The 15,550-nt window shown below is 35.2% G+C and overlaps 1 protein-coding gene across 4 annotated transcripts in view; it reads right to left on the bottom strand.

The window, feature by feature from the left end:
• STARD3_1 (StAR- lipid transfer protein 3) overlaps nt 1-15,550 on the bottom strand; it is a 65,816-nt gene that overhangs the window by 34,754 nt on the left and 15,512 nt on the right. For 2 of the 4 annotated variants that reach the window (XM_051218963.1, XM_051218961.1), the window contains exons 1-3: nt 1,378-1,412; nt 1,151-1,288; nt 655-718 (exon numbers count right to left, since the gene is read on the bottom strand). The exons of 1 other annotated variant lie outside the window; for it this stretch is intronic. In XM_051218963.1, coding sequence (XP_051069027.1) covers nt 655-718; nt 1,151-1,163 — 77 coding nt within the window. In that variant the 5' untranslated portion in view covers nt 1,164-1,288; nt 1,378-1,412. Of the gene's footprint in view, nt 1-654; nt 719-1,150; nt 1,289-1,377; nt 1,413-15,550 lie in introns of those variants that run through there. One more of the 4 variants, XM_051218962.1, reaches the window with a different exon arrangement.

The raw sequence follows: 15,550 nt of genomic DNA, 5'->3' as shown, positions 1-15,550 counted from the left end.
AATTTCATATGAATTAGGCTCGTCAAGTTATCAACCGTATTTCAGCAAATATATCGCATTGTTTACAGACCCTTTCTTTACTTATTAGTGAAGGTATCGGAACGGATATTCATAAGTTTGTACAACCCCTGTACTTTGGTTACTGAAAAGGTCATACTAGAGCAGTTTAAAACAGAACTTACGTTTTCTTATTACAAAATATTCTCATATTTTTTTGTCTATATGACCATTGTAAAAATCTTGTCATAGAAGTATTCAGCTGGTTCATTTATTAGGCACTATGTAACCTGTCAATTGTTATATATGTTTCCCAATAACTATTTTGATAAGCATAATGACATTATCCTCCATTTAATTACTTCAAACCGTTCGAGGTATAAAACGAATAGAAAAGGTATACTTTCGAAATTTATTTATTTTTTTAACACTCAAGATGTTATAAATATCTTCCTAAAATTTATACAGAGTTAAGTTAAGGATGAGCATAGCCTAGAGAAAACAAGAATGTAGTTTTGACTGATCTATCTAGTATTTACCCTGAATCTGTAGACATGTTTTACCATGTTTTTAACAAGTCCAGAATAGCGTTTAGGTAACATGTTTTTATTGAGGAAACAAATATTTAGGTTTTTTTTAAAAGTGAAACGAACTCACTCAGAACGTCCAAATATTAATCCGAATTGATTATTGTAAAGTGAGGCAAAAGCAACGTTCTCATCTAGGTAGGAAATAAAATTACTTAGAATGGATACACAAAGATATATTTGCGGTAAAAAATGTCTTTACTCTCTTAAAAGTCAAGACGGAATCCTTATGAGCCGTGATATGATGATTCAGGTACGATACATCAATGTATGTAATGGGTTTATACTCGTTCAACATATTTTGGATTGTGCAACCGGGCAGTAAAAATAACATCTGCACACCACATATTCAAACATCCGGACTTGAACCTAGTCAGCGTCGAAAGAGCAAACTGAACAGAGACCTTGGAGCTCGAAGTTCTCGTAATGTTGTTTTCGGCTCCAATTTAACCCCGAGATTTGTAACTGAGTCTTACGTCTCAAAATATTCATCTCCAGTTTGCAACTTGTAAGCAAAAAAAGCGCGCTTCCCGAACAACAGTCAAATAATAATCACTTTTTCTTACCAATATCTCGCATTGTGGGGGGAAGCAGAAACGGCTAGTCCATCATTCTCAATACCGAGCGGTTAACTTCTAAGCTAACGTACACAGTTGAAAAAATGTGAGTTTAGAGGTTGGAGCCCACTGAACCACCAGAAGTGTCTGAATAAAAAAGGCAAAAAGCGTGAGCTGATTAGTAAGTTAGCACGAGCGATTAATCTAAACCGACTGATTAATTGAGAAGAACTTGCCTCTTCTGGTTTCAGTGACCTTGATCATTCAAAGTAAGTGCGGACGTATCCAATACCCAATATATTCCTCACGAGCTTGTATAAACCCAATGATTGCTTTGCAATCGCTTCTTTTTCTTTCGTCGCAGTTATAGGTACTTGATAATGGGCAACTTGTGGTAGTCTGGCCAATCAACTTGACTAATTCTAGTCAGTGGAGTAGATATTTGTAGATTTTGTAATTTGAGTGCGTTTGTTTCAGGACAGTAAGGTTTCGTGAAACCAGAAACTACCACATTACCAGGCAGGAGGTTGGTCGATTACGATATGGAAATAATAAAGCGGTGATTTAAGTGTTAAGAGAAAACAATTGTTTCAGTGGTAAATAAATTTAATAGTTGGTAATTCAGACACTACGAGGAGACGGGATTTTAAGAATAAAAGGGGAAACGAAGATGTGAATAGTAGGAAGAGGGAGTAGTTGCTGATGTGACAACCATGGTAAATCACGAGACATGCGTCAGATAGCTTATCTAAGAGGGAGGTGGTTTACACTCCGAACTTCAAACTTCAGGTCACGGAGCTAGAGAGCTATTGAATCTTCAGTCGGGTTGAAAGAAACGCCCTTGATAATAAAAGGCATGGTTGTTGTTATTGTGTTTACTTTGAAACTGGAAGGCAAAATGGCTTTTAACAACATAGGTAATCCCAAATTTATTCATACAGTAACAACCCATCTAACTACGATACTGAATTAATTGTCGTAATCTTTTAAACAACTCTGCCGATATGAACTCCGGTAAAATTTTTCGAAGTTTACTGGATATTTCTATGAATAGGTGTGTGTGGACTTTTTTGAAATCGTTCTTGTCTGTTCTTAATGTACGTACGCCTTGCTGCAAGATAATATTAAAATATGGAAGTAATATGTTAGAGTGAAAGTGATTGTGACCGTTATGGTACATCAAACTTACAGCTACCGTGTGAGCTAAACAGATGTTATCTTTAGTTCGAACACCACTTTGGTTACATTCCTTCGAACATAATTCACAGTGATGTACTTTCTAAGGCAAGAGGGAAAGATGAAAGGTTTTTTAACCAGTCAAGTTTACGTGAGTGGCGAAAATAGTTTTGAGCGATTTCATGGTGGAACTATACATTGCTCTGGAAAGAAATCTTAAGAATGTATGTTCTTTCTTCTTTAAGGGATGTCAACAGAAAAAAACAGTATCAAACAGACTGATGTTTAGATACTTTTCCATGGGAAAGGGTGTGGCGTCAGCATTTTAGATCACCAAAGATAGGTTATCCGTTTCAATAATGGAGGTCTACTCGAGCAAGATGGGAGTGATGTGACCTCTTTGCTTACATAGAAGTCACACCTCGAGGTTAATAACTGTCGTTGATCGCTCTTATAAGTTCAAACATGCCACCTGTTTGAATGGACTATCTGTCACTTTCATCTAAATGTGTCAACGAGTTATCTTTTTGTTTGTTTCGACATAATGTTATGCCTGTTAATTATATAACCTGTTCAAGAGCGTACACGAACATTTTACGACATATCGCTTTGCAAGGTACAAAAGAGTACAACCAAAGTCAAAGTGGTGGCTGGGAATGTCAGTTGAAAAAAAGGGCACTAATCGCTTGTCGAGTCCTATATTGCTAACTTCTAACTCCAGATAATCTATTAGTAAGATAATCTCCACTTCCTACTAAGTTCAAACATTTATCAAAATTGTGGTACAATTGCAATTTAAGAATCCTGTTTAAATGAATTACACGAAGATTGCTTAATATCACTACAAGATTTTACGATAGATCAAGCAATGAGAAAAGATATGACGACGTTGTAGGTACATTTGTAAATGTGAACTGATGTAGATCTACCTCTGAACGGTTTAAGTTCTCAAACAACCCTATCAACTGTTAAACTTTAAGATACCGTACAAAACACTTGAAGAATTATAATTATATTTATGTTATTAACGTCTGTGCTAACTAAAGAATATGTATCACAAGGAGCTATTTCTCCCCTATCCTTTTCTGAATGAGCTGCCATTTTCTATAGCATACAATTTAGTTGGGAATGCGAGCAATCTCAATCTATGTATTCCGATATTTACCTCTTCACATCTCCAAATGAGTTTTAGTTACATAATAAAAGATAACCTGTTTTTAACCGTTTTACGCTCAATCCTTCCAAATGTATAACCATTAACTTTAGTCTGAGACGTAAACAGCACTTAAACAACCTGTTGGAATCCGATTGAGCATGTATTATTAATAACTCTTCAGTAAAAAAGTGTAGAAAGTCATTTATGTGGGTGTAATTTTTTTCTCCGATCTCTCTTTGTCTTCTCCTGATCAATTGTTATAGAAAAGATTTTCTTCTGACTTACTACATAGAGAGGTTGCATGCTTTTCACATTACTCAACGTTTACTTTCACAACGCGTGAATCATCGCTAATCACTTATTATTCTTTACTATTCTCCATCATTCTTTACCAGCTTTTGAGGATAAATTTCGCTGTTTCACAAAAAGTACTGGAGGCAATTCGCATGGTGTGTCGCGAATCTTTTGAGAGCATCATAAATATAGTTCTGGATAAAAATTTAAAATCCTGCGAAATCTTAGCACGTGTTATCTTTCAAATACTAACCATCACGCTTATCCACACCTTTCTCATTGTGTATTTCCTGGTAGAATGAGTCGCCAATACATTAGGATTTGTCCGCATAAAAAAAATATATGAGTTTTACCATACATTATTCAGTAAATATGCTGTGTGATGAACAAGTTGTTAGAGGTGACCTAATCAATGACATGTAGTTCGAGACCAATTTCTAATTTGAAATTTGTACTGATTCTTATCTTTTCAAAAACATTTAATTTAATTTCAGTTAGGTTATTTACTGAATTTATGTACACGTGTATTAAGTTATCAGTTTGTCTCGCTTTTGTAAAGGAAACTTGTTTAAGTAATTTGTATTGGCAATTTTATATATTACCGAAAATGGAGATGGATATGACATATACATTAATAAGATGCAGTGTGTTATCGTTTGAGAATAGCAATGATGTGGCATAGCATAACGAACACAAAAAAAGAATATACTGTCATTTAATGTCTTGTTTGGCTAACAATAAAACTGTTAATGACCCACACACAAAAAATTGAACTGTTTATTTTTGTGTATAATGAATAAATAATTAAATAGAGTTTACCCGTTTATTATTATAACAATTTTTTTAAAAAAATGTGACAAAACGAATAATTGTGGAAAAATGTGATTATGTACACTGTGAAAAGAAAAAAATTTTTTAGATGAAATTGATAGTGTAGGTCCTCGATAATTGTTTGCTTTGATTGTTTTAGTTTTTTTATATGGCAAAATGTACGTAACGCTTTGGTTTTTTTATAAGTCTCCCAGAACGTGTTAAACAAGAGGGTGTAGTGCTAAGTTTTTCCTCTTCCTCTTGTTTCTTAGTAATAGATGGGAGTGATTGTTTGTTCGCAGTATTGTCTTCTGTGTCTTGAGGGACTTCGTAGAAAGCTGGTTTTATTCGGTCTATAGAAATTGTCTCATGGTTCCCATTTTTGTTGATAATGAAATATTTGTGAGTGCGTTTTATTACTTTATAAGGGCCTTCATATGGTGGTGTTAGTGGCGTTTTTACCGCGTCTACTCGAACAAAAACAAACTTGCACGTTTCTAAATGTTTATCGAGATGGACTCGGTTGTTGTATTCTCGAGGTGGTATTGCTCTGATGCTCTGCATCATTTGTAGTAATCTGCTTACAAAACGAGAAGGGTCTCCTGGTGTTGTGGTTTCATTCTTGACCAGTTGTCCTGGTAACGTTAATGTCGTGCCATAAACTAATTCAGAGGCCGTGCATCCGATGTCTTCCTTTACAGACGAGCGAATCCCAAGGAGAACGAGCGGTAAAGCATCGCTCCATTTTGAAGAGTCCGGTTGTGCCATCAGAGAGCTTTTTAGTTGGTGATGGAATCTTTCAACCATGCCATTAGCTGCCGGATGATAAGCTGTCGTTTTAACATGATTTACTCCAAGAAGTTTAGTGAACTCGTGAAATAGGACGGACTGGAATTGGGGACCGCGGTCTGTTGTGATTGTTGATGGTACGCCAAAGTTGGATATCCAGCGGTCGAGGAAAACTGAAGCCACTGTCTCTGCCAATGTGTCTTTAATGGGGCATGCTATGGCCCATCTTGTGAACCTATCTATTGCGGTGAGGATATGTGTGAAAGAGTTTGATGGTGGCAGAGGCCCAACTAAATCTAAATGCACGTGATGGAAGCGTTTGTCAGGGATAGGGAACTTCCCAATTGGACTGTAGGTGTGTTTTTGCGTCTTACTGCGTTGGCACTGGAGACAGCTACGTGTCCAACGTTTAACATCCGAGTTGATTTTAGGCCACACAAAACGTTCGGTAATGAGCTTTGTTGTTGCTCTGATGCCTGGATGTGAAAGACCATGCAAATGCTGGAATATTTTTCGTCGGCAAGCATGTGGGACAAACGGACGATTGTTGCCTGTTGAAGTGTCGCACATGATGAATTCGTCTGAAAGGGGAGTAGGTACAGGTTTGAGGTCTAAGCTAGACTTTTCTTTGCAGGCTTTTAATTCTGCATCGTCTGCATGTAATTTAGCCAACGTTTCAAGGCTGATGTCATGATTGAGTACCATCGTATTGATATCCCTCCTAGATAGTGCATCTGCAACAATGTTCGTGTGACCTTTGATAAACCTGATGTCTGTGGTAAATTGTGAGATATAATCAAGTTGTCTTGCTTCTCGTGGGGAGTGTTTGTCATACGATGTGCTAAAAGAATGGCAAAGGGGTTTATGATCTGTCATAATGATGAAATCACGACCCTGTAGCAAAAAGTTGAAATGCTTTACTGCTAAATACATAGCTAAGAGTTCGCGTCCAAAAGTACTATAACGTTCTTGTGCTGGCGATTATCTCTTGGAGAAAAAGGCAATGGGGGTAATCGTGTTGTTCACCCGCTGTTGTAATACTGCCCCTACGGCTTTTTGTGAAGCATCCGTGCATAGGATCAACAGTGTTGTGGGGTCAGTATTTAGGTGTTGGAGCATGGTAGCATTAGCAATCATGGATTTAGCTTTTTCAAATGCTACTTTGGCATCGGAAGGTAACTTGAATATTTGGTTCTTTTCTTTCTTGGTACCTGATTTATCGTTTTTCAGTAAATCTGTCAATGGCTGTAGTACATAGGCACAATTTGGTAGAAATTGTCGATAAAAATTGCATGTTCCAAGAAAACGACGCAGTGATTTTACTGAGGTTGGTTCTGGATAACTGGTGATGGCTTTGACTTTCTCTTCAAGTGGTTTAATTCCTTGGCAATCAATGTGGTGTCCAAGGAATTCCAGAGATGAGACGCCAAATATACACTTCGAAGGGTTGATTACAACACCATAACTATTGAAACGTTCAAAAAGCGTGTGTAAGTGCTGAACATGTTCTTCAGTGGAAGAACTAGCGATTAAAACATCGTCGATATAGACAAACACAAAATCCAAACCGCTAGTTACTTCGTCCATAAATCTCTGGAAGGTTTGAGCGGCGTTTTTTAGTCCGAAAGGCATTCTCAAGAATTCAAACAAGCCAAAAGGTGTGATTACAGCTGTTTTCTTGATATCCTCAGGTACCATCGGTATTTGATGGTATGCTCGGACTAGATCTAACTTTGAAAAAATCTGTTTTCCATGTAGATTTAAAGAAAAATCATGCAGGTGAGGGATCGGATACCGGTCTGGGATAGTCTGGTTATTCAGTCGGCGATAATTTCCACATGGGTGCCAGTCTTGATCTTTCTTGGGAACCATATGCAGCGGCGAGGGCCAAGGACTGTTAGATTGTCTGATTATTCCAAGTTGCATCATGTGTTCGAATTCTCTCTTAGCGAACTGCAACTTGTTTGGAGGGAGTCTTCTCGCTCTGGCGCGAATGGGTGGTCCTGTAGTAGTAATACTGTGTTGAACATGATGTCTGGAGTGTTCGTTTTGATAATCAGCTCTGGTTATACTTTCATACCTCGACAGGATATCGGTGAAAATTATGTTTCCAGGTCTTAACATACGGACTCCATGAATTTCGTAACTGGAGATAGTTGTGCCACTGACCTGTAAGCTTGTGTTTTTGTCGATTAGTTTCTTTTTTGCCATATCTACGAGTAGGTTGTAAGCACCGAGAAAGTCGGCCCCGATAATGGGTTGTTTGATTTCAGCTACGATGAAAACCCACAGACCGAGATCTAAGATAAGTGATTGTTCGCCATAAGTTTTAATGACTGTGTTATTGGCTGCGACTAGAGACAATTTAGTACTCTGAGGGTGCCGTCGTTGAGAGAGGTGTAATGGGATGATGCTGATTTCGGCTCCTGTATCGACCAAAAAATCTAAGCTCGAAATTCGATCCCTGACATGAAATAGACGGCTCGGGTAGTGGCCAGAAACAGGCGCCGCCATCACTGTCTGGCCGGGCCGTTTCCCTGATTCTCTGTGTCAGCCGCAGAAAATGTGCACGGTCGCGTGCAGCGCCGTGCTTTGGTGCCGTATTTTTCGTGGTACCAACAAACTTCAGATGTTCGCCTCGGTGACCGAGACCGTTGTCTGGAAAAAGATCTTCGTTTGGAGAGGGATCTCGATTGTCTAGCTTGGACGGTTGCAATGGTCGTAAATTTATCAAATGGACTGATCGTCTTAGAGTATTACTACTTATAACTCTTCAGTAGTCTTAATGAAATTCACTTCTACTTCTATTTCAAATTCAATTAGATACTATTTGTACGTTAATATCATGTGACTCATAGTTAGTCCGTTTTGTATTATTTTGATGTCATTCATATTTATTCAACACTTTTATACCATTCTATTTCCCCACTTTAATTTAAAAGTAATCGAAACGTTATATGGAAATGAGATTTACATGAGTAAAATTTACTACTTACTTGATGTTAAATAAAAAAGAACCAATTAAGGTATTTATTTAGGCTACTGACTTTATACTAAACTCGGATTGTAGCCGATCTCATCAAATACCTGTTTTATTCTTCCTTTAGGCATTATGCCTTTATGAACAAATGCTTCAGTCATTGTACTTTTTTGTAATCAAATAAGTGTATTAAAAGAGTCAGCATCTACATTTACTAAGTTGTTTGCACATCACAAATAATTGAAAAAACTATTGTGTTCCATGTTTTAGAATAAGTATACAACACTGATATCCTTCCTAGTATAGATTATACAGCAATGAATACTTCATTTTTCCTTCTTTGGAATTGCGCAGAAAAAATGCAATACTCTGTAATTTCTAAGCGTATCAACAAACAGCATTTACCGTATACCATGCAAAAGATTTCGTGTTGTCATTATATGTTAGTTTAAATAGAGCAAGAACAAACATTGATGCAGAATAGTATGAATTCATATTATTTCGAGGTTTCTCGTCAGCTGTTTACAAACCAAAATTGTGATAGAATTTTTACATGGAGATAGTGTGAAACAATTGACATAAATGAATGTAAATAACTTGATTACAATAATAACTATATATATGCTAGAAACAGGTCAGAGGTCAAAAGAGGGGGGTTAATACAGGGTGGGTGGTGTAATAATTTAGTGAAGTTCATAAGATTACGCAGGACAATATAACAATCTTTCAACGCCGGAGAACTACGATTAGTGTTTTCTATGTGCTCAATGATGACACTGAGGTTAAAAGATGAATTACCTAGAATGACCACCTCATTTTGTATTTTTCAGTTCGACAGCTCCTATGGAGCAAGTTATATTGGTCGAAGTTCTAGGAATTCACATTTTCCTGCTCATGAACACCTCCCAGCGTGACTAAGTAAAGGTCTGGTGAAGAAAGCGAACAGCTCGATATTGGCCCATTTAGTGCAACCTGATCATAAGTGCCAGTATAAACTAATCCTTTTCAATTATTTATAGGGTCAATAATTTTTTGCTACAGCTTGTTAGACTCAAAGTCCTACAAACGGCTGAAGCAGTAGCCATCCGGATGACGAAACCGGAACTATGAGTACAGAGGAAATATCTTTAACCACTCCTCTGCCCTTGGCCAACCTCTAGGCCAATTAATCAATAGTAATCAAAGGAGATGAAGTCGCCGGAATTATCAATCACAGAATTAATTCCGCTTTAAAAGTGACCTACCCGGCAGCCAAACTGACTACGTTATGGAAAACATACTGCTCACTGAAACAAACGAAAATCGACAAGTCCTCTCCCCTCAGTCGCTCCAACTGCATTTACCAATTCACATGTACGTGCCGTAGCACATACATTGGAAGAACTGAGAGAAGTGTACAGGTTCGCATTTCTGAGCATATTCCGAAGAACTTGACGCTGCGAGGGACTAAAGCTTTTAACAGTGCAATAGCTCGGCATCTACTTGACACCGGGCATACCGTCAATATTATGCGCGCGTTTAAAATTATCAATAGACAAAGAACTACTACCACTCTCCGCTTTGCTGAAGCCATTGCAATTAGGAAACTGAAACCGGACTTATGCATCCAAAAAGAGACTTTATTAAACTTATCACTACCCTGGTAATCTTTTGGTTTCTGTTTGTTTGTTTTGTGTTTTGGTTATTTTATTCGTTTACTTATTCTAAGATATTTTCTACTCCCCCCTATTACCTAATTCTTAAAATAAATTTTATTCACACATTTCCACCACCTGATCCTCTTAAATCATCTTAACTTTCCAAACCCTATTTAATTATTATTACGTAATCTACCTTATCATTATTTAATCCATTAATTATCACACAATTTATGAACTTCACTAAATTATTACACCACCCACCCTGTATTAACCCCCCTCTTTTGACCTCTGACCTGTTTCTAGCATATATATAGTTATTATTGTAATCAAGTTATTTACATTCATTTATGTCAATTGTTTCACACTATCTCCATGTAAAAATTCTATCACAATTTTGGTTTGTAAACAGCTGACGAGAAACCTCGAAATAATATGAATTCATACTATTCTGCATCAATGTTTGTTCTTGCTCTATTTAAATTCATAAAGAGAACCAATTGCATGAAATATGTTAGTTTGTCAATATTAAACACTTTTTCTGCAAAGACCTAAAAACTTTGAGAAGTTATGTGTTGAATTAATATGTAAGGTGAGACATATAAATTAAATAAAGTAACTTTAAGGACATTTTGAAATCATGAGATTAAAGTTCACTTAGGAACTTTCAATATCACAGAATTAAAGTAGACAGATAAGCATTGAAATTCAGGGAGATCTAGACATCTATTTTATCTTAATAATGAACTCAGCAATTGCACAGCTATGTCACCCAAGTGAAGCAATAACTTTCAAGCCTAGAAGTGAAAATGTTACATTTAAACTGTCGAATCAAAATCCAGTGGTTTAAATTTTCCATATCAGCTAGTCCTAACATCAATGAAATGAAGCCGTTGAGTAAATGAGTAAATATTGAAAAGAAAAATTAAAAATTAAATCTCAACTAATTACTTATGGGTCAAGGTCTTCAGAAAGTCATCGAAAAGTTAAATTTATTGACAACATTTTAAACTTTCATGTCAATAAGATCAACAATTTGTGCACCGAGAATTCAAGGAAATATTGAGTTATTATTCAAACACTTAAGTTATGGGTGTAAAATCAGAATGTTTTAATAAGGTTGATAGGAACATTTACTGTGTGACATGAGTTTCCACCTGATTTAATTAGGTTTGTCACGTTATTTTTGATTTCTTCAGGAAATAGACATTTGTTACATAAAGATTGGAGATTAAAATATTCAACTTAATATATAGTACTTGATCCTGCTAACAATACAAAAATAATTTGTTTTTCCCATAAGGATTTATTTGTGAAATTATAACAATATGGCCTTAATTAACATCGATACAAATGTGAAATCGAATATAAGAGTATTCTCTTCGAAATTGACGTCTATTTAATAAGCAGTTAGAACCTAGTAGCAATGTTGCTTAATGTTTCTTTATTCCTGGGGAGGGAACGAATATACCAACAGTCTATTAATTGTTCACTTACTTACCTAAACATTTAATTCTGTTTATACGTCATCCTGCTTATAGATACTAAATGTTGAGTGTTTTTACTGTAGACAAAAGTTACTTCACTGTGCAATATACAACAGACAAATAAGACTTCAATTCACCAATAACTAGATTAGCTTTTAAAATGTATTTTTTGATAGCTTGTAACTATATGTAATCTAAGGTGGTCTATAAGTTTACTTTAAAGAAGTTTGTGAGAATAGTGTATGGTATGGCTACCTTTCTATTTTTAGACCTTATAGTCAAGAGTTTGAAAGATTTTGATATTTGGAAACCTAATCATCTTGCTGATATTATTTTAAGTATATACTACTTAGCATGTTGAAACAAGTTTCATTTACTTCATCCATCTGTTGTTGAGTACAACTAATTTTTGTTGGGTCACGTACTCACTTATAATAAGCAGTATTTACAATTATGACTTTGATGAGTTTTATAGGAATTTAATATTGCACACAATATGTTGTGTATTTATTCTTATCCAAGCTACATCTGCTTCATTGTTTCGTACCCAAATAATAAAAAGATCTTATTAACTTGAGAATAATATCGATCTATTTGTGAAAACCAGTATTGTATCTCAGATGCTCTAATGAAGTAATCATCTATTAGAAATCCAATTTATTGAGAGAATATATATGTAAAAATGTTTTTTATTCTACTGTATACCCATATTGTTAAATTTTACATTGTTTCCTCATACTCAACATGGTTACCTTTCATTGTAATGTTGAGAAACTTTTAAAGAAAGTTACATCTCTTTCTGGAAGCCAGGGTTCGTCTGTACAAAAATGGTTCTATCTTTTTCTCATTACAGTCAGTGGTTTCAGTTTCTTGGCTTCAAAAACACCATAAGTTATCAATCACTGATTCCCGTTTAGTAAATTTTTTTGATACTAAATCCACTATTTGACTATTATCTAGTTTTATTATTTTCATCATTACCATTAATATTTAGTTTCAGTCACATAAACCTTTCCCTTTGAAATTAGTAAAAAATGAGATTTTATTTATTTTAATTATTCAACTTTGGCACGTGTGATTTCAACGATGAAGATGTAACAAAGTAAAAGACTTAACAAACAACATCTAACTTTTGGAGCACTTCTTATTAAGAATATTTCCGTTGTCTGACTTTATGACAAAACACAATAAGCAGCATATAATCAACGGCAAACAAAATTTATGACTCAATAAACAAAGCAACTAGGAAAACAAAACAATACATAGGTTTCGTTTTGTTTGGGACTCGTCAGGTGAACTTGCCCGGATCGATATTGACGATCATATTTAATTTTAAACCTAGTAGCAATCTCCTTTCAAATATGACAGCCTTATTCAATAGGACACTGAGTCATCTGAAATATTGTGATACATTTTATTAAGAATTTTAACCACTGAAATAGTAGTTTTCTATGGGGATGTTATAGAGTTACCATATAAGAATTGTGGTAAATCCATATTGTAAACCGTTTTATTTTGTAACTGATAAGTTGAGTTAACATTTTCAATATTCAACTTAAGAGAGGCCACTGTGTTTTGTAAAAGAATAAATGAATCACAAACTAGCATGTGGATTCTAATACTACTTCACATGTCTTTCCATAAATGAAATCGTATTGTAGTAATATTTCTAAGGCGTATGGGATTTATAATCTTATAATCTCAGATACAACTCGAGTATACCTTTGATTTGGTTAAATACCAATGAACCTTATATATTTATACATAGTTATATTGTAAGCATAAAATGTTATATTTAAAGAATTGGAATCATTAAATTAATAATAATAACACAGTCAAAATGAACAAATTATGTATTATAAATATAACTGAAATTTTGTTGTTGCGGTAGTACAACACATTGGGTACCTCAAATTGGAGCTCAGAGCTACTAAAAGTTTTCCAATCCTTGAAGTTTAATCCCAAAAACTTGTTTGATTGGATAAACGATGTCCTTAAAAGAATTTACCTTGCTTTCACAAAATACTGTTTATCAAAGTCAGTAAGAACCATATATACATATATGGATCATGGTTAACCGTGAAAGTTTAAATAACATCAAACCGTTGGAAAAATAACGTTTATACCAATAGTTTATTGAAGGTATTTGGTCATTAGGTCTCTGTCAATAAAACTGATCACAGTTTTATGTAGTAGGCTTTTATTTGTGTAACTCGGGGTTATTTTTCTCATATTCGATACCTGATAATTTGTTACGAACTACAAAACTTTGTATTTATAGTCCATATCTTCCCTGAACCCGAAGACCAGATATATTTGAGATATACATTATTGTCATCTGGTATTCCAGTCTTACCTGATCTGAAATTATCTATTTTATGTGTCAGAAAACCAATTAAATATTTCGGAGTTATTTTTATCAGTCAGGTGATATATTCAATTTATTCGAACAAAATCATCGTCAGAAAAATACAGATTCAAACTAATGTATTTTGCTGACAAGTACTAACGAGTAAAAAAGTTACGTCCTAGTCCTGAGTGTCAACCAGAAGATAATACATATCACTGAGAATAAATATCATACAAGTTAAACAAGTCGATTAGTGCTACCGATCTCCGACGTTGTCCGAACATCACATGAACCTATATTAATTGTTGCTCTGGTTGTTAGAATATGTATCGGCCCCGTGACTTCCGAATAATCTCGGCTTTCATAATGAGGCGTCATAATTCTTTTGAATGAGGATCCTTCAACTCAAAGGGCAGATATTAAACTATTTATTCTGACTAGTGTTTTTTAGCAAAGTTGTTTTCTAAGGGATAGGGTTGCTGACTCCATGCCCAACCCTCCTCCTTTGCCCGGGCTTGTGACCGACAGTGACACAAGAACAGCTATAGGCGGAGTTTAAACAAGTTTCTAAACAATTGTCTATGCAAGATATTCAATATCAGTTTGTCGAATACCATCAACAACAGCCTACTGTGGTATAGAGCAAATCAGCTTCCAGCTAAAGTGGAAATTAGGAAAAAACACTGGAGGTGGATAGGACATACATTGTGGAAATCATCAAACTGTATCATGAGGCGAGCGCTAACTTGCATTCCCGAAGGGAAAAGGAAAGGAGGAAGACCAAAGAACATACTGAGTTGGTAACTGGAAGCAGACATGAAGAAAAAAGATAGAACGTGAAAAAAAAGTTGGGAAGGATTGCCCAGGACAGATTCCGATGGAGAATGCTAGTGGGTGCCCTATGCTTTTCCACTAGGGTTAACAGGCTTAAGTAAATAAGTAGGTAAGTAAGTAAACAAGCTGTCTTCCATAAGTAACTTTAGTGAATAACATATTTGTTTTAGAGGCGATAAGGATCGGCCTCCAATCTCAATGTGAACATCAACACTTGGATGAAGGAAAGTTCAACTGACGCGTCCCAAACAAGGTGAAGTGTACATTTTAGATTTCACCTCTTAACACAGTTTGAATGTACTACATCCAAGTTTGTTTTTTTTTGTGAGGAATTTAGTGAATCTATTAGAGTATAACAGTGTTTCCCTAGAACCAAAAATTCCCATATATTTACTTCTAAGGTCACACAATAGATATTTTATTCAGTGATCTAATTAAGTAATTATTTCTAATTTTTAGATTAACTTAATGTGAAAATATACGTGTCCCATGAGTATTAAAATATAGTCATTGATAATTTGTAAAATTAACATGAACATTTAATAATCCGATTAGTAAAAAAATTAAGTAATCCATAAATGTAAAGAACACTGTAACGTTAAATTGTCGTTAAAATTTAAAACACAATTAACCTGTGAGCTAAAATATGAAAGTTTATATACTTGACTAAAGATAAGAGAAGGTTGAACAAAAAAGTATAGGATCATTTAAGATTTTCTTCCGTAATTTTCACACTATAAAATAAAGATTTTCTTGTCCTAGTGAGAAGCCGTGTCCAGTGGAGTGGCTGTGAGGCAGTTACCAACTGAAGACAGTTGAAGATAGTCCCGCAATACCGTGGATTGATTGAAGTTAAATATTACAACCGTTGGATGCGGGCTCACTGGCTTGGAGGT

The sequence above is a fragment of the Schistosoma haematobium genome, chromosome 3 (genome assembly GCF_000699445.3).
Source record: "Schistosoma haematobium chromosome 3, whole genome shotgun sequence".
NCBI classification, from domain to species: Eukaryota; Metazoa; Platyhelminthes; class Trematoda; order Strigeidida; family Schistosomatidae; genus Schistosoma; species Schistosoma haematobium.
The sequence above is the reverse complement of the archived record's forward strand: the minus strand, read 5'-3'. Positions and strand labels throughout refer to the sequence as shown.